The sequence below is a fragment of the Grampus griseus genome (genome assembly GCF_964374135.1).
Source record: "Grampus griseus genome assembly, chromosome: 16".
Taxonomy (NCBI): domain Eukaryota; kingdom Metazoa; phylum Chordata; class Mammalia; order Artiodactyla; family Delphinidae; genus Grampus; species Grampus griseus.
In genome coordinates this window covers 33,150,983-33,174,227 of record NC_139010.1, presented here as the reverse complement: position 1 = coordinate 33,174,227, position 23,245 = coordinate 33,150,983, and the positions used below count along the sequence as shown (strand labels likewise).

The following is a 23,245-nucleotide window of genomic DNA, read 5'->3' as shown; positions in this document are numbered from 1 at the left end:
TGCTCTGCAACAAGAGAAGCCACCGCAATGAGAAGCCCACGCTCTGCAACGAAGAGTAGCCCCTGCTCGCCACAACTAGAGAAAACCCGTGTGCAGCAACAAAGACCAAACACAGCCAAAAAATAAATTAATTAATTGATTAAAAAGAATTCTCATCTGGGTTATCCTATCAATAGCTGGAGTCCCAGAGATCACAGCTACTGGGGGCTGAGTCACTGTATTGACCCTCTTCAAGTACTAAAGAGCACTGCCTCAACGTCTGCAGGAGCCCAGCACTTCAGGGGCCCCTGCACATACCACATAGCCGCCACCACATGAAGTCAGACCCAGTCCTGGTCTTAGTCCTGAACTAGCTGCCCCTACTTACTGTACACTCAGTGTCGACACGCCTGCCTTCCCAGCTTTACCTCCAACCTCAGTCTTCATCCTTGCTTTCCTGGATAAACACTGACTCCCCTCCTCCTGGCTGCTTTGGTTCCTTGGGTAAATACAATAGTTTCCCCTTATCTGTGGTTTTGCTTTCCACCCTTTCAATTTCCCACAGTCAACTGCCCTCTGAAAACATTACATGGCAAATTTCAGAAAAAAACAATTTATAAGTTTTAAATCACACACCATTCTGAGTAGCATGATAAAATCTCGTGCTATCCCACTCTGTCCTGCCTGGGATCCCCAGCTATCAACATCGTCTGCTGCTGACATCCAACCACTGACATTGTCATGGCTCAGTAATCCAGGATCACCTGAAGCAGACAATCCTCCCTCTGACTTAGCGTCAGAAAGTCAGTAGTAGTCTAACCCTACATCACAATGCCTACATCATTCACCTCGCTTCATCTCAGCACATAATCATCTCACGTCATCACAAGAAGGAGAAGTATGATAGATGTTTTGAAAGAGACCACAGTCACATAACTTTTATCACAGTATAGTATTATAATTCTATTTTATTATTAACTATTGTTAATCTCTTATTGTGTCTAATTTATAAATTAAAATAATAGGTACGTATGTATAGGAAAAAACACAGTATGCATAGTGTTCAATACCTTCCATGGTTTCAGGCATCCACAGGGAGTCTTGGAACATATACACATGAGGGGACCACTGTACTCCTCTTCTCTGGACTCCCATCCCCGCCTTCCTACTCCTGGGCCAATTTGGTGCCTTGAGCAGACTCCCTAAGGCAGAGCTCCCTTCAGGCTCTTGCTGACCTCATACTTACTCACATGACAAAATTTCAAAGATAACAAACCAATGAACTAAGTTACATTTCATCTTCTCTGTCCCTTTTCCTCCTCAGTCACCAAATTAGGCTAGAAAACCATCAACAGGAAAGCAGCTACCCGTTTTAAATGCCAAGCCATTCCTCTAGGAAAGTCAGCAAAATCACTAACATGAATGACAGGATGAACTTTTCTGGGCATTTGGAAACCTCTTAGATCATTAGAACTAGAGGAACTCCTCCCCCGACCCTACCCCATACACATGCAGAATACTGATTTTTCATGTTCAGTGTCTTTGGCCCCACTGATTAAATAAATTCAGCCGTTATTACGGTAAATATTTTTATTGTTAGTTTTGTCAGAAACATTTGTACATATGGGCAATTTCTGATGCCTGATTTTATTAGAGCCTAATTTTACTGATCATCTCTTCTAGAAAATCAAATCTCCAAGATTAGAATGGAAGACAATGAAAAAATAGATTTCACTTTATAGTTTACCTTTATCGAGCCATCCAAAGCACAGTCCTTTTATACGAGTATTACTTTAACATAATATAATAAATCATAACAAACCAGTGAACTAAGTTACATTTCATCTTCTCTGTCCTTTTTCCTCCTCAGTCACCAGATTAGGCTAGAAAACCATCAACAGAAAAGCAGCTACCAATTTTAAACGCCAAGTCGTTCCTCTAGGAAAGACAGCAAAATCACTAACATGAATCATTCATTGAAAACACAAGCCAGAACCTTATACCGTTAATCTTCAAGTCAATCACCAACTTTTCTTAGATTTTTAAAGACACGAAAATGAAAATCATTTCAAATAACAGCACTCAAACACCACATATGTTTGTAATGAGGTGTAGCAGTCAACTTTAAGCCTCAGATTTTCCAGGTTTTAGCTGAAATAAGCCTTATTAATTAGCTTTTTAGATTTTTATCAGTCTTGTTTGGGGGTTATTTTGCCTTATTAGGCCTAAACAGAGTACAATATTAAAATACGTTAATTGTCTATACTGAGAATATGGCATAAATGGGTTTCTAACTCCTTAGGGACAGCAGTGGAAACACAACACATCCCATGAACACGGGTGAGAGCCCTAGTTATCCCTGAGCTGGGCAGTTTCACACAATCATTTCTTCTCTGAGGCTGAAGTCTGTGGTTTGATCTTCTTAGCAGCTTCCAGAACAGAAACTAGGTTTACTTTGTCTCCAAATTCTTTTTCTCGGTGCTCCAGAAGAATTCCCTGAAAGGAAACAAGAGGGTACATCAGTCCTCACTCTGAGTCATTCATTCATGAGACAGACACTGAGCGCCAGCTGTCCATCAAGGCCCTTGCTTGGGCAGCAAGGAACAGAGATCCGAATCGGTCCCGGCTCTGCCCTTGAAGAGTTCAGTCTTTTGGGGAAGGTAGATCGGGGAGGCTCCTCTGCAATATTTGGACTGTACAAGCAGCACTTTGGGAGCCGGAAGTCAGGAGGCTTCACAGGTGATAGAGCATGTCTACAGGTAGAGATGCACGTAAAAGAACATTCCAGGCAGAAAGAACAGAATGAGCTTGCACAGAAAAGCCTGGAGTTGTGGAAGTAGAGCTCAGAGGTCAGACCTTGACAGGCACTAAGTGAACACCTGAAAAGGGAGACGCTATCTTTAGTTTTCCTACGAAACTGGAGGCCACTCACTTCTGATACCATGAAGCAAAATGCACTAAGACATACTACACCCCAAAATACCCTAAAGCTGTAAAAAAGATAAAATGAGTTTGAGATCAGCATCAAGGAATCCTTGTTAAAGGGTTCTTTGATAGGTGACAAATTAAACTCAAATTGAATTTAAAAAATAAACATTTATAAACATGTTCTTTGTACCATTATTTATGAAGACTTTTAAAAAGAAAAGTGCCACCACACTGTGGTGACCACAGAGAAGCAGATCAGGAAAGTATATTCACTCGCTCATTAGCGCGGTTTGCAGACGTTAAAAACACTGAGGAAGAACATATGATGACATGGGGAAATGTTCATGACACGCTGTTAAATGAAAAAAGAACATCTAGTTTAGTAAGGTACCGTTTTCTTAAAAAAAACAAAAGGCCTGGCAGCTCAGCTGTGTCCTAACAGGTTGTCCCTGATAGCTGAGCTTATAGAATGGCTCTCCCCACCTTCTCTGTTTTCAAATTTCCTATGTTGAAAACACACTGCTTCTTTAAAGTTAAGTATGCTTTAAAGATTATTATGACAAAGGAAATCCCTACTGAGTGGCACCTGGCACAGTGGGACTGCAAAAACTCTGCTCTGAAGAAACACGGAGTTAAGCCCTGAGGCCAGGCCAGCCTGGTCAGCCTTCCACCAGGAAGGAGGAAGACAGGAGCTCCAGGGAGCACCAGCAAAGTCAAACAACACCCCAGGAGCGAGCCAGCCAGGCTTGGGCAGCCCGTGAGCACCAGGTGAGTCACTGCCAGGCAAGAGGAGGCTGGCAGGTGAGCCAAGCCCTTCCCTGGGGGCTGAGGAAAGGCAGAGATAGGAAGGGGAAGGAATCCCAGGGGCCCGGAGTGGGAAGAGGCTGAGGGATCCTGAGGAAGTGGCCTGCCCAAGTGCAAGGGTACCTGGAAGGGGTCTTTGGGAACCACCTCCAAAGAGGGGCTATGGGCAAAGGAAGGGCAGGGTCTCTGGAGCAGGACAGATCGGAGTTCCTGAGTTTCATTCCCTTTGCACCACATACTAGCCCCATATCTTTGGCTGAGTTATTTCATAGGCCCACTTCCTTACATGTAGATAGGAATAAAAATACCGACCATCCCAGACTGGTTGCAGAGAAGACAGGAGATCACGTATATGAGCACCTGGCACAAGGCAGGCACTCGCTGGCAGCCGTTATCACTAAGACATTTCGATACATTACCAGAAAGTTAGCAAACAGGTTTATGTTATATCAGACACCAATTCATGCTAGATTCTCACACAGACAAGCAACTGCAGGTACCAAGGTTTAAAAGGAAGAGATTCGAAATACAGCTTAAAATTGAAGGCATTCTAGTCCCACTAGCTTTCCTCCCCAAATGGGGAAAGTATGCAGTTATCAACGTCAGTGGTGAGTTCCACCATGCAGACCAGCCCTGTCTTCTTTTTTTCTTTTTGGCCGCACCATGCGGCTTTTGGGATCTTAGTTCCCTGACCAGGGATCGAACCCGTGCCCCTTGCAGTGGAAGCACCGAGCCCTAACCACTGGACCACCAGGGGATTCCAACCCTGTCTTTTTACAGACAAGCTCAAATGTTAATGTCATGCCCGAAGTTGGTGAGACGAGCCTAGAAATCAGACCATTGGGTCTTCCTGCCAGGCCTTGAGCCTGCACTCACTGTACCCTGTCCTTTCTCTGTGCCCACTCGGCCTCTGCTGGCACTGCCATGAGTCTGACGTGGAGCATCCACCCACCCGCCTCCTGAGCCCACAGAGACCTCATCTCTCCACACCTTCCCTTAAGCCCCCGTGCTGACTCTGGATCCCCACAGCCAGGGCCTGAAATAGAGTGTGCAGAGGAGTCTGCTGCCCCTCCCGAGACAGCCAGGCCACCAGGACTCCCGCAGGGAAAGCACCACCCAGCACAGCTCCCTGCTGCTCCCCCAACGAGGTCTCTTTCCATTCCTTCTCTCCTCTTCACTTTTCTCTACTGTCCATCCTCGATGACAGGGAACACTGCAAGGGAGTAAATTCTTCACAGAGTCAAGACTCTGCTTTTGTTCTAGTGTAGAAAAGAGAACTTGACATCAGGAAACCCGGGTCCAGGCTCCTGAAGTGCCACTGAGGAGCCGTCCTCCTCGGTGCAGCCACTTGCCCCCTCACAAGTTATTTACCTACAAGACTCAGACTATGTTGCCATGTTACTGTGACGAGGGAGGCGGTCGTGTGTGAGGTGCCGAGAGAGCAGGCGTGCAATAAACGATCATTTCCCTCCCTTCCCCTTCCTCATGCTCCCTGGCTTTCTGGAAGGAAGGCTGGGAGACTCCGAGCAGGGAAAGCCACCCTCCCACCCGACACATCGGGGTCTCATGCTCACAGACCCACGAGTGAACACGCTAGCAATTTACCTGCTTTCCTGGTCCCACCACAAAAACTCCCCCAAGGATGAAGCCCTCGCCTTCCAGGTTTCCAGAAAAGCCTCCACTCCGGGCCCGGAAGAAGTTGTACCAGACACCCAGACGGACAAATCCCATGAACATCATCTTCCGCCTTTCCGGACCATAGAACTTCTTCTGTAGGAGCGAGGAAGACAGACCCCATATGAGTAGCCCATATGCCTGCCTTCCCCAGGGAGGAAAGTTCCCAGCAGGGCATCTGTTTTCAGACAAAGACCCAAAGGCTGCTGGTTCCTGTCCTCCACCACCCGACACACAGCTGCCACCCAGGAGCGCTCTCAACTGCCCGAGCTAAAGAGAACCCTGTGGCCTGCCACCCTGACTCTAATCTCTTGCTATGGACGTACAGGGTTCTTGGGCCTGACAGAGTGATAACAGTCCTACATTCTGCAGAGGTTAGTAGAGGGGAAAGAACTATGGCTGCAATGAATTGAGGGATAGGGGCTTGTGCTGGGCAAACCCCTGCAGCGCAGGGAAACCGGTGGAGCTTTAGCTAGTTCCAAGGCTCCCATTCCCGGGTCACAAGTCAGGAAGGGCTCAAGTAATAACTGAAGGACAGCTCTTAAGTTTTTTTCACTCATGCTCTGCTCAGAGGGCTAGGGGCAGCTGAAAGGGAGGCCGACTCCAACTCCTGTCCAGACATGCTTTGGGCCACCGAACTCTCCACACACCAGCACAATCCCCAACGGTCTGTGTCCGACAGGCTCACAGCACACGTACCTTTTCATCCAGGAAGATTTCTCCTTTGAAATAAGGCTGGAAGTCCTTCACTTCAGTCTTGACGTGCTCCTTTACCACTGCGTAGAGGGGGATGCCCAGCTCGTCCAACTTGGGCTTCAGGGAGGACAGGTCTGCAGCCTCCTGCGGAAGACAGGAAAGGTCAGGGGCATGAACTCTCGGGGCTCTGCAGCCAACCAACACCCTCTTTCCTACAGGCCCAGAGCGTGGCTGGCACCGAATGCACAAGAACAAAGGCAACAAAATGCCAAGAACAATTAAGGCCTGTGTAGACCAGCAAAAGACTGTCCCAGCTGGGCACGAGGCCTCAGGATAGTGTCAGGTCCCCTCCTCAGCCCAGGTTCCTGTCCTGTCCATGGAGGGAAGGAGAGGCTAGTCTCCTGTTATGGGTGTCCTAACCATGGCCTGGGGAGCATCCGATAACTAAGAGCTTGCACCCAAACTCAGTCCTCCACTCCTAGCCACAGTGCTTCTCTCCTAATCTCCCAGCCCCTCCACTGCACTAGAGCAAACTAGCACAAGGGCCTAGCAGTCGATCTCCATGCAGGCCATGTGAACAGCTGCCTCCACACCTCTGCTCAGCTGGCCCCCTCTCATTGCAATAATCTTCCTTCTTTCTCCAGCTCAAATCCTACCCTCCAGAAAAGGATCCCCGTTCTAAAAAGTTCTCCCTGGCTAGCGCAGCCTGGAGTAAAGGCCTGATTCTCTGTGTATATCTAATCTTTCCTGCTTGGCGACTTTTTCTGTACTGAGTCCACTGGGTTCCACTAAGTTGAGCTTTGTCCCTTAAGTTCCCAAATGTGTCTCAGAGTCAGAAACTGCCTTCCATTTCTTGTATCCCTCAGTGCCAAGCACATGGCTGGATATGCAGAAGGTACTAGGTACCAGGAGGAAAGATTCCAGGTGAAGGTGGACAATGGGGAGACCGCAGCTGAGCTGGGAAGTGTGGACATCCCTGATTCTCAGGAACTGCGGGCTAGATGAAAAGATGAAACTCATACATCAGGGTAGAGCTTCGATGTTAAGAACAAACTACTTTTTCACATTTGGTGTCAGAATGCAAGAAACAGCAGGAAATCCTATCAGAAGCAGCCTACCTGCCTCCAATACATTGCTATGTGGTGGCAACTGCATTTAATTTTTCATGTATTTTCTAGAACAACAACAAAAGGATAGCTAATGAAGCAGAATTCCTTACAATGTATTTGTCAAGAGGTTCAGTGAGTAGCAGACTCTGCCCAAGAGCAGAGAGGACTACAGGTCTGATGTGGTCAAAGAGCACCTGTGTGTGAGAGGAAAGGTTTTACTCACTTTCCCTGGGCTTTACTCAGAAAAAGTGTGAAGTGGAAACTGAGTCACATGCCTCCCCCCTCAAAGTAACTTTGCCTGCCATCCAACCATCCTTTTAGAAACATAAGTTTCCATAAAATGCTCTACCAGCGTACGGACCAGAGCCCAGAAAAACAGGTTGTAATTAGAGCAGGTGCTCCTGGAACCTTGGGGTTTAGCTGGCCTTGAGAAATCAAGTCACAAAAGGCTTCCATGTTGGTATTTGGAGGCATCAGAGATTGGACTCAAAAGCCCTGAGTTTAAATGTCACCCCCTGTGGTAGGCAGAATAATACCTCCTAAGGATGGATGTCCACATCCTAATCCCAAGAACCCGTGAATATGTTTTGTTACGTGGGAAGGGGGAATTAAGGCAGCAGATGAAATTTAGATTGCTAATCAGGTGATCTTAAAGGAGATTATCCTGTTTTATCTGGGTGGTCCCAATGTGGAATCACTAAGGTCCTTAAATGTGGGAGAGGAAAGCAGAATGGTCAGTGTCATAGTGACACAACGTAAGAAAGACTTGGCCAGCTATTGCTGGCTTTAAAAATGGAGGAAGGGGGCACGAGCCAAGGAATGCAGATGGCCTCTAGAGGCTGGAAAAGACACAGAAATTATTTATCCCCTGGAGCCTCCAGAAGAATTACAGCCCTGCTGATACCTTTATTTTAGCTCAGTGAGACCCATTTCAGAATGCTGACCTTTAGAACTGTAAGAAAATGAATCAGTGTTATTTAAAGCCACTGAGTATGTGATCACGTGTTACAGCAGCAATAGGAAATTAATACACCCCCTACAGCAGTATGACATTGTCACTACCTCTGTACCTCAATTTCCTCCTCTGTAAAATGAGAATAACAACAACAAGCTGTATTTTCCAGGGATGCAGTGGGGAACCAATGAAGCACCGACGGAAAGTGCCCTGAATGTATAGTACGATAGTGCACCATGCAATGTAGGCAGATTCTCAGCCAGCCCAACCACACAAGCAGGGGAGAGCTCTGCAAGGCCGAAAGGAAATGCCTCAGGATAAGACGGGACAACCAGGGGAAGGAGGATGGCAACTCGGACAGGACCAAGACCATGACCTGAAAAGCAGGTCATGCAGAAAGTTTTCTGCAAGACCATGACCTGAAAAGCAGGTCAAGCAGAAAGTTTTCTCAAGAGGTGGAGTACTGTCGTTCCCAGTTCTCCCCCAGGCAAAGCCGTGAACCTCGGGACCTGGGTCTTCTGTCACTGACTGTATGACCATGGATAGGTCAACAAACCACTCTTATCCTCAGTTTACCTATGTGTAAAGTGACAAGGCTGGACCCTACCTTCCCTTGACAAGCTTCCTCACTGAACAGACGCGATGGCCTCCCTTTGAGGGGCCAACCTGGAGACCTCCCAGTCAGTGAGCCCCAAATTGCACCAAACTCTCATGCCCACTGCACCCACACTATCGGCATGACCAAAATCCCCTGGGCTTCAGATCCAACGCCGAGAGCACAGAGAGGCAGCAGAGTCACCACGTGCGGCTCTCAGCCGTCCGGCAGGGACACCAGCGGGCTCCCCAGGAAGAGGCAGACAGGCAGGTCCATTCTAAAGATGTGGCCCTGTGCTTCCCCGGGTGCTGTAGCTGCACCACAGGCGAGGCTGCCCATGCCTGTACCAGTAACGATCCAGGCACCTCATTTCAGTAAGCAAACCCCTGTGCTGAGAACCAGGGACATGCAATTGGACCTGGTCCAGGACACAGATACTACAAGAGTGAAAGGCCTTGGAATGCCAAAGAAAAGTCAAATATGTTGCTAACTCTAGGATATGGTGAGCTGTTAAATGAACAGAAGCAGAGAATTAGGCAAAAAACAAAACAAACCTAGAGTAAATAACATAATGGGCCACTGTTGGTCCTGGCTGGAAATGCCCCAGTCCTCCCTTGCTAGGATCCCTTCCTCTGAACAGATCCTCAAATGCACTCACCTCTCGACAGAGGAAACAGCCTGGCCTCCGCACCGCCATAATCACAGCTCCATTATTTTCCCAGAGCGCCTTTGCTTTAAAAGTCACTGGTTCTGAGGAGAAGAAAAGGGAATTCAGTATCATTTCCTCTCAGCCTGGCCCCAACCTCTAAGCACCTCATAAACAGCACCAGGCCAAACAGAGGACCTGCAAAACTATTTCACATGTGGGAAAAAGCAAACAGGAAACACGGGTAGGGAATATTCATCTTTCCAAGGAAAATGAATCCAGTGTAAGGGTCCTACTGTATAACCAGAAGGCCCCTCCCCCATAAAAATCTAGTTGTGAACTTGAACATCCCAAACTGGAACATTTCTGGAAAAATAGCATATTCCTTTGCTGTCTCAATGTAACTTGTAACAATCCTTTAGGGCAGATACATGCCCAAAACTTGAACGAGGTCTTGCACTTTGGCCAAGAAAACCCCAATTCTTAAAAAAGTATTCAAAGAAATTAGGTCAAAAGAAATTAAAAACAAAAAACAATTTAACCTAAATATGTTAACTGCACCATTATCCACAGGAGAGGGTAGAAGATGTCCAACAAGGAAATTCTTTGGGTAGCAGAGTAGTATAGCTCAAGCCCGGCTCCAGTCACGCTGAGTCCGCATCTAGGTGTGACCCGGGGCAGGCTACATCTCCGCCCTGAACCTCCATTTCCCCATTTGTAAATGCAGATGCCTAGCAGCTCCACTTTGGGCCACAGGGAGTATTAAAAGATGGATATAAAAGTGCTCTCCAGGTAATACAGAGTCAGTGAGGGCTCAGTAAGTACTATCCCTTATTATTTTAGCATTTCTCAGAGGAATCCATGTCCCTGTGGGATGTTACATAGGAAAAAAAGAAGGTGGGAGGGGATCGAAATCAAATGACACTGGGGAACGCTGGGTCGAACATAGCTAAATAGGACTCTCTCTGCAGGGCTTCTTAGTCCCTTACTGAGGTGACCTACATCATAAATCTGCAGTCACAGTTCCTGCCTTCCCTTGACAAGCTTCCTCACTTACTGAACAGACGCGATGGCCTCCCTTTGAGGGGCCAACCTGGAGACCTCCCAGTCAGTGAGTCCCAAGTTGCACCAAACTCTCATGCCCACTGTACCCACACTATCGGCATGACCAAAATCCCCTGGGCTTCAGATCCAACGCCGAGAGCACAGAGAGGCAGCAGAGTCACCACGTGCGGCTCTCAGCCGTCCGGCAGGGACACCAGCGGGCTCCCCAGGAAGAGGCAGACAGGCAGGTCCATTCTAAAGATGTGGCCCTGTGCTTCCCCGGGTGCTGCAGCTGCACCACAGGCGAGGCTGCCCATGCCTGTACCAGTAACGATCCAGGCACCTCATTTCAGTAAGCAAACCCCTGTGCTGAGAACCAGGGACATGCAATTGGACATAGTGTTTCTCAAATTTATTGGACTCAGGAGCTCCTGTCTTTGAAGATCCAGGAGCCTGGAATTCCTCAGAACACACTCTGGAAGGTTTGGTTGAGTAAACAGTGGTACAATTTTACTAAATATTATGGAACGATTATCATTATATTTAGAGAGACAACATGAGAAAATGAAAAATGCTTTTGATAAGAAAAAACTAATACTCAGCCATAAAAAGAAACGAAACTGAGTTATTTGTAGTGAGGTGGATGGGCCTAAAGCCTGTCATACAGAGTGAAGCAAGTCAGAAAGAGAAAAATACCACATGCTAACACATATATAGGGAATCTAAAAAAAATGGTTCTGAAAAACCTAGCGGCAGGACAGGAACAAAGATGCAGATGTAGAGAATGGCTGAGGACACGGGGACGGGGAAGGGTAAGCTGGGACTAAGTGAGAGAGTGGCATGGACATATATACACTACCAAATGTAAGGTAGATAGCTAGTGGGAAGCAGCCACACAGCACAGGGAGATCAGCTCGGTGCTTTTTGACCACCTAGAGGGGTGGGAAAGGGAGGGTGGGAGGGAGACGCAAGAGGGAGGGGATATGGGGATATATGTGTACGTATAGCTGATTCACTTTGTTATACAGCAGCAACTAACACACCATTGTAAAGCAGCTATACTCCAATAAAGATGTTTAAAAAAAAAGAAGAAATAGATTTTATCTCTTAAAAAAAAAAGAAAAAGCTAAAATGTAAAAGATCAATATACAAGTACACCAAGATCATAACTACATATTATTACGTGTACACCTGGAAAAATATGTGTGAAAATAAAAGAGATTATTGTGTTAGGGTAATGGAATTATCAGTAATTCTTAAAGTGTTACTAAATTTTTCCTAATGTTATATTGCCTTTTCAATTAAAAAAAAAAAAAAAAGAACTACTTCAGAGAGAAAAAAACTAAGTAAGCCTGCATCCCAGCATCTTGGAAAAGTACTGACACCAGTGGAGTCACTGCTTACCCTTCTCCAGTGTTTTCAGGTCTATATCCTCCAGATACTCCAGCGTGGCTTTCTGGGGCTTGGGCAGAAATACGTCTGTGTTGGCCAGGAACAGTGCCAAGGCAGCAGCCCCTAGGGCCCCCGCACCAATGGACCACATTCCCATGGTGAAGAAACTTGGATCCTGGAGGAAAGACATTTCTGGGGATTGAGAGAAAGGAAGACGACGTTACTGCTCCCACAGGACAGCCAGAATCTGATCTCCCGGACAGCAAGGCTCTGGCTGGGCAGCCAACCAGGGGGCCAGAGGCAAAGGGAGGAGAAGCAGCAGTGTCAGAGATGGGACTGGACAAGGGCTGCTAACTGAGCCCCTGCCCACCTGCCGCTACAGGAGCCTGGGAATACAACAGACATGTGGAGGTTCCTGCCCCAGGGAGCTCACTAGTGGGTCAGCAGCCACGACAGAGGCGACAGCCTCTCTTGGTGCTCCCTCTCCCTTGCTCAAGGCTGTGTCCTCCCAGCTTGATGGCGCTCCTCCAGGCTGTGTCACTGCCCTCCTCATCAATGTCTGCTCTCTTCCTTCACAGTCCAGGAGTGGCAGCTCCCACCTCCCTGGGGAGGCAGCAGCCTCTCTGTGTGATTAGATCACTTAGAGACCAACCACCCTGTTGTAACCCTACCCTTCCTCCTCGCTGTGAATCCCTTAGACACAGAGCCCAGGTCCTATTCATCCAGCCCCCAGACAGTGCCCAGCAGGGCCTCACTCGAAGTAGGCAGGCAATCCCAGTACATTTCTCCAACTGAGAATACCTTTATTTTCTACTCATTATACAAATAAAACAGGCTCATGGTGAAAACAAAACAAAACACCAAAAAAAGCAATACATAAAACCACAGCTGACAAGAAAGCAAATATCCTCTCAACATCTACCACCTATTAAATTATACAGTTTAATAGAGATGGCCACTATTAGTCTGACATTTTTCCCTGTGAACAGAATTATACAGATGCCCATCCAGTGAACAGGTAGAGAGACTGAGAGAGAAGGCAACATGTAAGAAAGAGCATGATGCTGGGGTGTCTGCTTCAGAGGACTGGGCAACAGACAGTCTGCACTGGGCAGGGGGCTCTGTAGTTGAAACGGAGGTCCAGGCAGGTCCTATAGCATCCGGCCTCCTCCCCAGCTCATGCTTGGGGGCCTCGCCAAGGCTTCCTCCAGTTGGGAAGCCTTGTGCTTCTGAGTGGGAGCTCCTGGAAGCAGCCCACCCCTGTAACCGCAGCAAGTACCCCACCCAGGCTTTGTTTCTTGACCACCACTTACAATACCTGTCTTTCCATCTGGCCCTCTCGCCATCCTAGGATCTGACTTACGCCGGAGCCTTCCTCCCCAAGTACCTGCACGACTCTATGTGCTCGGATCACTGGGTACCGACCTGACGTGTGTGTCTACGTGTATGTGTGTGTGTGTGTGTGTGTGGCCCACCTGACCTCATCCCACCTAACCAAAGGCTTAATTCTCCCCTGCAGGACTTGACTCAGGAGAGGACCTCTCCAAAGGATTAAGCAAAGGCCCAGAAATCCGCATGTCACTGCCAAGGGAGGGGGCTGTGAGGGATCCACTGCCATGAGGTAGGGTTGGGAGTAACTTGGTGGTGATAACTTTGGGAAGAAAAGGGTAGGCCAGACTAGTGTTTAGGCCAGCCCGGGAAGTTCAGACTTGAGTTCAGAAATAAAAGGGAACTTTCAGACAGGGGATGTGGAGTGTGTACTGGGAATGACCAAATGAAAATAGCCTTTAAGAAAGAGGAATTTGGCATCTGTACACTAGGGGAGAGGAAAAAGAAGGGGACTGTGTGTGTTGGGGGAGGAGGTGAGCTGGGAGAGAATAGTTTCTTATAACCTCAAAACATGCTCTCGCGCGCTGGCAGCATTGGCATCGTGGAGAACTGCAGAATTTCCAGCCTTACCTCAGAACTAAAAAGTCATAGCCTGCGTTCATCAGACACGGCAGGCAATTCACAGGCACACAGAAGTTTCAGAAGCATTGTCTTGGAACAAAGAATTCAGGTTTTGTGGTTGGTTGGCCATAAGCCACAGAACAAAGTACAGCCATGAGCGCAGGCTGGCCTTGGAGAGCTGGGCCTTCCTCAAGGGCCAGCTTCTGTTTCCTCAGCTCATTGTGTGAGGGCAGCCACGGAGACAACGAGAGGCAAAAACCAGGGCACAACTCCACGCCTCTGCCCGGAGTGTCCTTCCTCATTCGTTCTATTCTGCATGACTCAGACGCCTCTTCCAGGGGTCTCCTTGGATGCTCTGCCTACCCCCGTCCCCCAAGAGGGGATTATTCACCCCCACCTGTGTCCAAATCACAACGATCCTTCTGATGTGGACCTGTTTGCAAGTTTTCTCTCTTTTGACTCTTCCTCAGTTTATCTCTGAATTCCCCCGTGCCCAGCACAGGGCCTGTTTGTGGTCCACAGTGGGCTCTCCATCAATGTGTGCTAAAATGAATTCAGTAGGATTGAGTGATGAAAATGATAACTTATGGAGGACCGAAGCAGTCGGGCAAAGCAGGAAAGAACATTCCACAGGCCAGCTTCCAGTTCTTTTATGTGTCAAAGTTACACATTATACTGCATTATAGTTCACAGAACAATCAGGAGGAAAACCACAGCTCTCACCTGCCTGCTGTAAACAGGAGATTCCCCGGAGCCTGGAACAATTTCTGTACCTTGACGCACTTCCAAAACCTCCCTGGACTGCTGACATGTGTATATGATTAAGGCCCACATGGCACGGTCTCTGATCACAGATTTGCTAACATTTCTGCATCAGTTCGCAAAGGCCAGCTTACACCTACCCTCCAAAAGGACTCACTTCAATTCCTGGGACACATCAGAGCGTTGCAGGAAGTCCAGGGACCCTTCCAGTCAGCTCCACACCCTTCTAACACACCACTGGCTGTTTCTGGAGGCAAACAGGCTCCGGCTCCCCACTGCCCATCAACAACCATCGAGCCTGTTTGCTCACGAGCACAAGGGAATCAGACTCAAACAGACTCAACATTTATTTCCAAACATTTATTCAGCACTGACCTGTTGAATAAATGGCAGTTTGGGATGACATAAAACTAAGTGATAAACAGTCCTCAAGGAGATACAGGCCTAGTACACAGATAACAGAAATTCAAGTGGAAAGGTATGAACACGGGGCTAAGGCAGTGCAGCAGTGAGAACCAGTTACATCCGGTCTGGGCAGCCGTAGAAGAGCCCAGAAGGAAATGGCTTTGAAGCAGGCATAGGATTCAGAGAGCAGGATGGAGCAGCTAGGCCAGGCTTGGGCTCAGTAAGCCTGGGAAACAGCGGACTGGCGGGGGTGAACGTCCCAAAGGCACCCGACACCCTACCTCAAGTCCACGAGCCGGAGCACAAGATATGGGCTTCAAAAGCCCCAGGAGCATTGTTTAGCACCCCAGCCCCCGCCTCCAGCTGTGATCCGGATGGCATAAGCACAGAGTCACCCCTCTGGGGAGCTTGGCCCGGGACCTCAGGCCCCGCGGCACTGAGATGTGAAAACATTGTCAGCACCAGAGGTGAGAGGCTGGCCTCTCCGTGAACATATCCTCCCAGCGGGCCTCTAGCAGCTGCCTCTTCTGCCAGTGGGAAGCAGTGAAAACTGACTTCCGGAAACACCTACAGAGTGTATAGATCTGGCCTCTCAGGCAAGGCCCCCTGAGCTGCAAAGCAGTTCCCATCCCAGCATGTCTTTGGAGCACGTGCCATGCAACTCGCTGGCTCTGCATCCTGCATCACAGCTATTCCCACCCACAAAAAAGGACTGGAGGTAGCAGGAAGCTTCATATCTACACGGAACAATGCATTTTCACATGGGCCTCTAAGGCTACTAACTGGAGAGATAGGGAGGCCGGTAAACGAGCACTTACTCAGCGCCACTCGAAATGCGTGCTTTAATTTCACACAGTCGTATGATGCAGATGGTATCCTGTTAGGCAGCTGACAACACTGAAGTTCAGAGAAGTTCAGTACCTTTTCCAGTGTCACAGAGCCAGCAGGACAGTGCTGCGTCCTGGACCCAGATCACTAGGACCCCAAAGCCTGTAGTCTCTCTACTCCACAGGCCTCCCCACACATTCACTGGTGGGTTTCTGGAGGTCAAGAGGCATGACCCCTTTTGTCTTAAAAGAGAATTTTAAACGATCAACCTATTTTTTTTTCAATCATCACATACAGTCAAACCATGTTTACTCTAAAGGAAATGTACCGTGTGACAGATGTCCCTTCTCTTTCCTCCCCTCTCTATCCCCTTCTGTTAAGGAAAGGGTCAGTTTCTCTGAAAGATAATAGCAAGGCTGTTTACAGAAGAGCCAGCCGCCACCTGACACAGCCATAGTATTCGGTTCCCCACTGTGGCACTTATCTGATCAGGTCTCTCCCACAGAAGAACGTGAAGCGTGATAAGACCACAAACAAGCAACAGCTGGGGCAGCTCAGAGTGGCAGCGCTGGTCTGGGATAAGCGTCTCAGGGCAGGAGACCCAGCTGGGCTCCCTAGGCCCAGATGGCTTGATCCCTCCCTCAGCCTCATTTTCCTTAACTCCAAAATGAGGGGGTTGGATGGGGTGAATGACAAAGCTTCTAAAGCACCCAGTGACATCGTGGGATTCTATCAAAAACAGCTCACTTTGGAGCCTGCACATTCTCGGTTCTTCATCACAACGCTACCCCACCCCACCCCCATTTCAATTTCCAGAGTGTTTCCTCCCCGCTGCCCAGAGCTTCACACGCCACCTCCCCTCCCCCACACATGGTCCCTCATCCCCAACCTCGGGCACCAGGCACTCACCATCCGCAGTGCGCACACCCTGGCTTCTGCTGACCCACGGGGAGCTGGCAGCAGGGGAGGGCTGGAGGTGGGGCTCTGGAGTCCCGCCTATGGTCCTAAGCTCACTCCATTGGCAGGACCGGGCCACCCAGAAACCCTGGGGCTCCTTCTGCTGCGGACAATCTCCAGAAAACATCAATATGGACAGCTGCCAAGATCCCCTAGCCCTTCAAAACGTGGAGCAAATGTTGAGTCATTTGCAGTCACGCAGATTATAACATTTATCAAGCGCCAACAGACTCCCTCTCTGCTTCCCCGGGCAGGCTAATGAAGTGAAGCCCTTAATGTGGCCCTTAATGCAGCCCAGGGGTCACACTAACTGAAATCAAAGGAAGATGTCCCTTTCCCCCTGGCCGCTTGTGTAACAGACAAACAAGCCTGACACCATAGTGGATCTATTCCTTTAGCTCTAACCCTTGTGCGCTGCAGCCTGTGCTTAGTCATGCTGCCTCTGCACCTTTGTAAAAGGATGTTTCCTAGAGCCTGAAATATACATGATAGCCCATTCTTGAGGCTTTGACCTTTAAAAAGTAGCAGAACTAAAAATAACAATTGTCTTGTTGGAGGTTTATAGCAACACTGTGATGAGACCTACATGGACAGCTGCAAGGACAAAGGATTCCTGCACCAAGAAGTATGCAACCACCAGCCACCCGCCTCCCCTCTCAGTATAAAAGCAGCCTGAATTCTAACTCGGGTAAGATGGTTCTTTGGGACATGAGTCCATCATCTTCTCGGTCTGCTGGCTTTCCAAATAAAGTCGCTATTCCTTGCCCCATCACCTCCTCTCCCGATTTACTGGCATGTCGTGTAGCGAGCAGTATGAGTTTGGACTTGGTAACACTTGTGCAGCCTGCTCCCTTGCCCTGCCCTCCACCCCACACCACTGGGGCCCCTTACCTGCTGTCTATTCTTTACCTCCCTCTGCCTTCCCTTCTTTTTCTGCCACTTCAAGACTCCTCTCAATCCACACTCCCTGCCTCAGTGACCTCACCTACAGCCAGCACTTCACTCACCACCTTGGTAGTGACTTCCAGGTTCCAAGTGCTGCTCCGGACTCAAAAGTTTCCACTTGGGGGTTCTCTAGGTTCTCTCTGTTGCATCATGACCAAAGCTGAGTCAGTTTCTCTTCCGGAGTTCTTTTTCCCTAGCTCAGTGAATGACACAAGCATGGAGCCAACTGCTCAAGCCAGAGACTGCAAGTTGCATTTTACTCTCCGTTCTCCCTCATTGCCCACATGAAGTCAGTCAGGAAGTTCTGACCATCCTATGACATGGGTTCGCTACCCATCCTCTTCTCAGCCTCACTGCTGCTGTCCACAGCAAAGCCCCTATTACTCTGTACCTGGCCTATCTCAGTAACTACGGAACTGAGCTTGGCTGGCTCCAGCCAGGTCCTCTTCAGCCTATTCTCCATGCTGTAGCCAGAGTGACTGTCACACTCCCTGGCCTGATCACGTGCTTCCCTTGCTTTCAGACCCTCACTAGCTACAAACCTCTCAGCACGCCGCCAGGGCCCTTGACAGCTCAGCTTCAGGCCACCATCCCGGCCTCATCCCTGGCCACTTCAGCACCCTCATCAGATCACTCAAACTATAACATGTTTTGTTAGGCCTTTGCACTGTTGCTCGTGTTGTATCCATTACCCAGAATGCCCTCCCCGCCCATGCCAACTAGGGAAAGGCCCAAGCACATGTAACACTTTCTCTCCGGAGCCTTTCCTGAAAGCCCCGAAAACTGACTGCTCCCTCACCTCTGGTTAGATAGCAGGCATGTATGTGCAAACACACACATACCTTTGCACAATGCACAAGCAGATGGACTTAGTGCATTTAGTTATTTACACGTCTGTCTACACAATACGGTGGAGCAATCTGAGGGCAGGGGCTGTTGTCTTATTCATTCCTGCAAATTCAGCATTTAACACAAATCTTGGCAACAAGTAGGCATTAAATCTCTGAATGAAATGATCTGAATTTTACTCCTTAAACTCCGCAGTGAGGCAGAGCTGGAACTAATCTGCAGCTGGTTTGACCTTAAACACTCAAGCCTGGGGCTTAGGTGACCTTAGGTTGGGTCCTACCACCACTGCTCATCGGCAGGGTGATCTGACACAAGCTATGAAGACACTGGGCCTGGGTCTCCTCGTCTGTACAGAGGAGAGAACTAGAAAATCTACAAGTTCATCTCAGTTCTGACATCCAAAGACTCTGAAGTACTGCATGATTGCAACTCCAGGGTTCTGACATCCAGAAAGCCACGGGGACACCTGCCACTACTGCTCTTCTGCTGGGTGTGTACAGTCTCACCCTCTGCTTCCCCAGGCCTCATTCTACCTGTTCAAGGAGCTGCGTCTGGGCAGGAACTGATAAAGTCTTACTAAGACAAAGTATCAGCCCTGGGTGGGTTAATTCATGCCTGAAACAAGTAGAGACAGCATCATATTCCAAACATTAAGGGTACACCTGCCCAGCCAAGCCCGACCCAGGGAATCCTCCCTCCTCAGAATGAGCTGGCTTGAGGCAGACACAGGGCAGAAGGAAGAAAGGGGTCCTGAGGGAGACAAAAGAAACCAGGAGTGTACATGGGCTTTCTTGTCTCAAGCACTCAGTGAACGAGGCTGGAAAGGATGCTTCATCTTCTTTTCTTTGCTCTCCTCTGTTCCTTCAGAGCTCTAGTTCAGCCCCTCCTTCACTGAGCAAAAGAAAAAACTAAGGCCCAGAGATGGGACCAGCTAGTCCCAGGTCACTTGCGGGGAGGACTGGTTAGTGGCTGTGCCGGGACTCAGGTCTCCCAACTCCCAGTCCATAACTATCTATCCTTCATTGGACACTCCTGCATAGGCTGAAACAGTGTGGGATCAGAGCCCAGGAAGAGGGCCTGCAGGTCTTCAAGTCTGCTCACTGGCCTGAAGAAGGCTGAAAGCAAAACTGCTCCTGGACAGAGCCTGGGAAATCGGGTGGCTAGAGAGAGCACTAACCTTTCCCAAGCCCAGTACTTTGTGAGCAGTTTATAATTCAAAGCCAAATGTTTTAAGGGTCACGTTGCCCATTCTCAGCTGAGAAGCCACTCCATACCTCTCTTCCCCACAGTAACAAGGTCCTGTCAATTCTGGATAGACAGCCTTGAAAATGTGGTGACACGGGCACCCAGGGCCCCACGAGCAGTAGGACATACACTCCCACCCACCCTTGTTGTAAGCCCCATGGAACTAGCCAGTTGCAAGGAGCTCTCACCTACTTGCCTCGGTCTCTGACTTCCTACTTGGCGTGACTGCTTAGCTCTTAAATGCCAGATTCAGAAAGTTCTGATCAGATACTGAATGTAGAACAAGAGGACTGGGAAACACTGAGTCACTGCCAGTGTGAGGAATATGGGGGCTGGAAGAGGTCTCTTCCTCTGATCAGCTACCCTGCCGCTACAGAGCCCCACGCAAAATGCCTGGCTGTTCTGCCCCTTGCTTGCACAGCCTCCTGTCTGGGCTCAGTGACATGAGTGTGGGTGGAAGGCAAGGGAGATACCACAAAAGAAACTAGGATTCAGGACAAAAATCCTGGGTTCTCACTCTTCGATTATGAGAGGTCACGTCGTCCCTCTGAACCTCAGTGTCTTCTTAAAAACAGGGCACTTTGGGCTTCCCTGGTGGCACAGTGATTGAGGGTCCGCCTGCCGATGCAGGGGACGCGGGTTTGTGCCCCGGTCCGGGAAGATCCCACATGCCGCGGAGCGGCTGGGCCCGTGAGCCATGGCCGCTGAGCCTGCGCGTCTGGAGCCTGTGCTCCGCAACGGGAGAGGCCACAGCACTGAGAGGCCCGCATATCGCAAAAAAAACCCACAAAAGAACCCAGGGCACTTTGAAGGGTTGTTGGGAAGACTGTATACGAGCAACGAGGAACAAACTGTAAGGCAGCAGCATCTTTCTCTTCTTCGCAGGGCTCAGATTCACTCATTCTCCTATGAGGGCAGGAGATCTGAAGCAGAACAGACACAAAACACTGAACAACTTCTTCAGCTGTGTCACTGCAGGCCTGCCTCTTGGGCGGAAGTTCTGGATCTGGAGGGAACCCTGGCTTTTCTCAGGCCCCTGTGGTCTAACTGCCACCCCACAATGCATACTCCATGCTGCCCTTCTGCAGCCTGCCAGCACCAGAGAAGGCAAACAGCCCTGCCCAGTTGTAATCTCCCTGTGTCAGAGGCCACTGAGCTCAGGGGTGGGCTGGCTACCGCTCAGTCTCTCCAGACAGTTCTTGCCACACACGCCTCAGCAGAAGGAAGTTTGGAGTGTCTCTGCTCAACATTTCACAAAAAGGCAAGCACCCAGCTGGCAGGAGAGCTGCCTTATTTCTGGGATACTAATAGAGGCTGGGGCTTTGAGCCTCAGAATTCCAGTCCTTACCAAACTTTCCAAGCACCATTTAAGTGACAGAAGCAGATAAGACAAAATAAATGTCTTCATACCCCTCAGGAACAACACATAAGATGTCAAATGAATGGCATGCCCTTATAAAGAACAGCAATACAGTAAGGGCCACACCAAGAATAGCTCAAACCTAATTCAAATTCCTACAAGCTGTTAGAACCTGGACAAGGCACTGTTTTTGTATCAGTAAAACAAGAATGATTCCCAAATTACAAAATGTAATCTTCCACAGAGTTGTAAGAATCAAAGAATTAAATGTATACGTGGTGCTTTGTAAGCTACCTTACAAAGAGTGACATGATGTGAGGTGTAATTCTTACTCATTTCTAGATTAGTCAATGATTGCCCCTAAAATGTTGTTTGTACATGAGATGGAGGGTTTCTGATGACCGGGTATGTTCCAAGGAGACGGGGTTTCTGATCTCCAGGACTGGGCTGGAGCAGAAGCATCGGAGCCTATACAAGCTGGCTCCCGGACCATGCTTTGCTAAATAAATCCCAAGTAATTATTTTCTGTTTTTAACCACCTGACAAGTTCAAAGGAAAATGCATTAAAACAAAGACAAAAACTATACAGGGTTAGAGAATTGGGTTGTTGAAAGAGCCTCGTGTTGGTAAGGAAAAGAGGCCCCGAGTCAGCTGGGACTGGACCCCAAGCCGGCTTCTGGCCCCCCCCGGGGGTGCTGCCTCCCCACGGCCCTGGCCAGGCTGGGTCTTAAACATCTTCTCCAAATGCTTCAGCTCCGATCCCTGCAACAACCTCGAGGAGAAACTGTCCGATCATCAGTGCCTTGTCTTTTCACTCCCAGACTTCAGCACAGTGTTTTAAAACGTACGGCTGAGCTCTTTTCAAAAAAAGTTGCCAGGGGTTGTAACCTTTGGGTAAGGGAGGCAAAACAGGTGCCTCTGAGATGATGAAAAACGCGAGAAATCGCGGCGCCATAAAACCAGGACCCTAAGCAGGCACAGAGCCCAAGACGACCAGGCTCTTGGCCTCCACCCGCACATCGCCCATCGCCAGCTGGTCGGCCCGCCACCCACAGGCAACCCCGCAGGCCCATCCCGGGCTCGGCCCCGCAGAACAGACGCGCCAGGACAAAGCCCCTTTCTCAGTTCTTTGTCCCAACAATCCAGGCAAGCCGGTGCCATTAGCCTCTCTCAAAGCCTGGGGGCGGGGAAGAGGGGGGTTTCTCGGCCGGTCAGATCAGCGCAGGGTCCCGGCCCCGGGTTTTCTGACCGCAAACGCTGGGTTTTTCCGCGGAGCGTGGGGCTCAGGGGCGGGAGGGGCGTCGTCCTCCGAGGGAGGTGGGGGCCGCCTCGAGACCCGCAGGTGTGGCCGCGCCCTGCCGGCTCTGAAGCAGCTTCCCGCGGGCTCCGAAGCTGACCGTGGGTCTGACCTAACCAGCCCCGCATCCGGCCAACCCGCGCGCGCCCCGACCTGCATCATTCGCCCCTCCCTGCCTCAGTTTCCTCACCTGCCTTCGCGGACGTCACGTGCCCCGCAGAGCCCTGCGCGCCGCACTTACCGCTCGCGCTCCCCTGCAGCCCGCCTCTTCTCGCGCCCGACGCACGGTGGCTGGCGGATGGAACACTCCCCGGCCCCAGGGGTCCCAGGGGTGGCCCCAGCGCCTGCGCAGGTTCGCGCCTGCGTCTCCCCGCGCGCCACTCCCACGTGACCCGCCCAGCCCTCCCCCGCCCCCCCCCGTGGCTCAGTGCCAGCCCGGCTGTGGCGCTGTCGCCAGCTCGGAGCGCGCGTCCAACCCTATGCGGCTCTCGGGACCCGTTCGCATGCGGTCCCTGGTTCTCACAGCTCCAGCTGCTTTCAGTCCTTCACGAGTGGTGACCCTAGGCTCCTGATTCATTGTCAGGGGCGCCTTCTGGAGCAAAAGGAGGCTCTCGACTGCCCTGCTGGGACCTGGAAGTCCTGTAGCCAAGGACAGTCCCCTTTCAGTCCTCAGCGAGTTTTTGAGCAGTTATTTTTTCACGGTTTTTTGGCATAGGGAGGGGGAATCTTTAGGACCGACACACTTTAGCAACAAATTCAGAATTGCCAGCCTCTGATCCCCATCCCACATCCTCTTTCACCCCAAAATGCTGGCCATTGGGCAGA

General features: G+C 49.7%; 1 protein-coding gene and 1 long non-coding RNA gene across 7 annotated transcripts in view; one reads left to right on the top strand and one right to left on the bottom strand.

Moving 5' to 3' along the window:
• LOC309834591 overlaps positions 1 to 17,369 on the top strand; it is a 35,048-nt gene extending 17,679 nt beyond the window's left edge. Inside the window, exons 2-3 of the long non-coding RNA XR_014297873.1 lie at positions 13,342 to 13,443; positions 17,282 to 17,369. This is a non-coding gene — a long non-coding RNA (uncharacterized lncRNA). The remainder of the gene's footprint in view (positions 1 to 13,341; positions 13,444 to 17,281) is intronic.
• PRXL2A (peroxiredoxin like 2A) lies at positions 1,061 to 22,793 on the bottom strand. Of its 6 annotated transcripts, none has more exons than XM_082673545.1 (6): positions 22,662 to 22,793; positions 11,835 to 11,997; positions 9,399 to 9,490; positions 6,085 to 6,225; positions 5,317 to 5,481; positions 1,061 to 2,475 (listed from the first exon to the last, which is right to left on the bottom strand). In XM_082673545.1, the coding sequence occupies exons 2-6, from the start codon at positions 11,977 to 11,979 to the stop codon at positions 2,362 to 2,364; spliced, it is 657 nt and encodes a 218-aa protein (XP_082529671.1). In that variant the 5' UTR covers positions 11,980 to 11,997; positions 22,662 to 22,793; the 3' UTR covers positions 1,061 to 2,361. The 6 variants fall into 6 exon arrangements, with proteins under 6 accessions (XP_082529671.1, XP_082529670.1, XP_082529669.1 ...); XM_082673544.1 differs by having other exon boundaries at positions 22,611 to 22,731; XM_082673543.1 differs by lacking the exon at positions 22,662 to 22,793 and adding an exon at positions 16,677 to 16,686.
• Positions 22,794 to 23,245: the final 452 nt, after the last annotated feature.

Excerpts from the sequence above, each read along its gene's own strand:
- PRXL2A (XM_082673540.1), bottom strand. The coding sequence starts at position 12,012 with ATGTCTTTCCTCCAGGATCCAAGTTTCTTCACCATGGGAATGTGGTCC. Across the intron at positions 9,491-11,834 it reads CCTGAAAACACTGGAGAAGG|AACCAGTGACTTTTAAAGCA; the intron begins GTAAGCAGTGAC and ends TCTTCTCCTCAG. Across the intron at positions 2,476-5,316 it reads TGGTGGGACCAGGAAAGCAG|GGAATTCTTCTGGAGCACCG; the intron begins GTAAATTGCTAG and ends GTTTCCTTTCAG.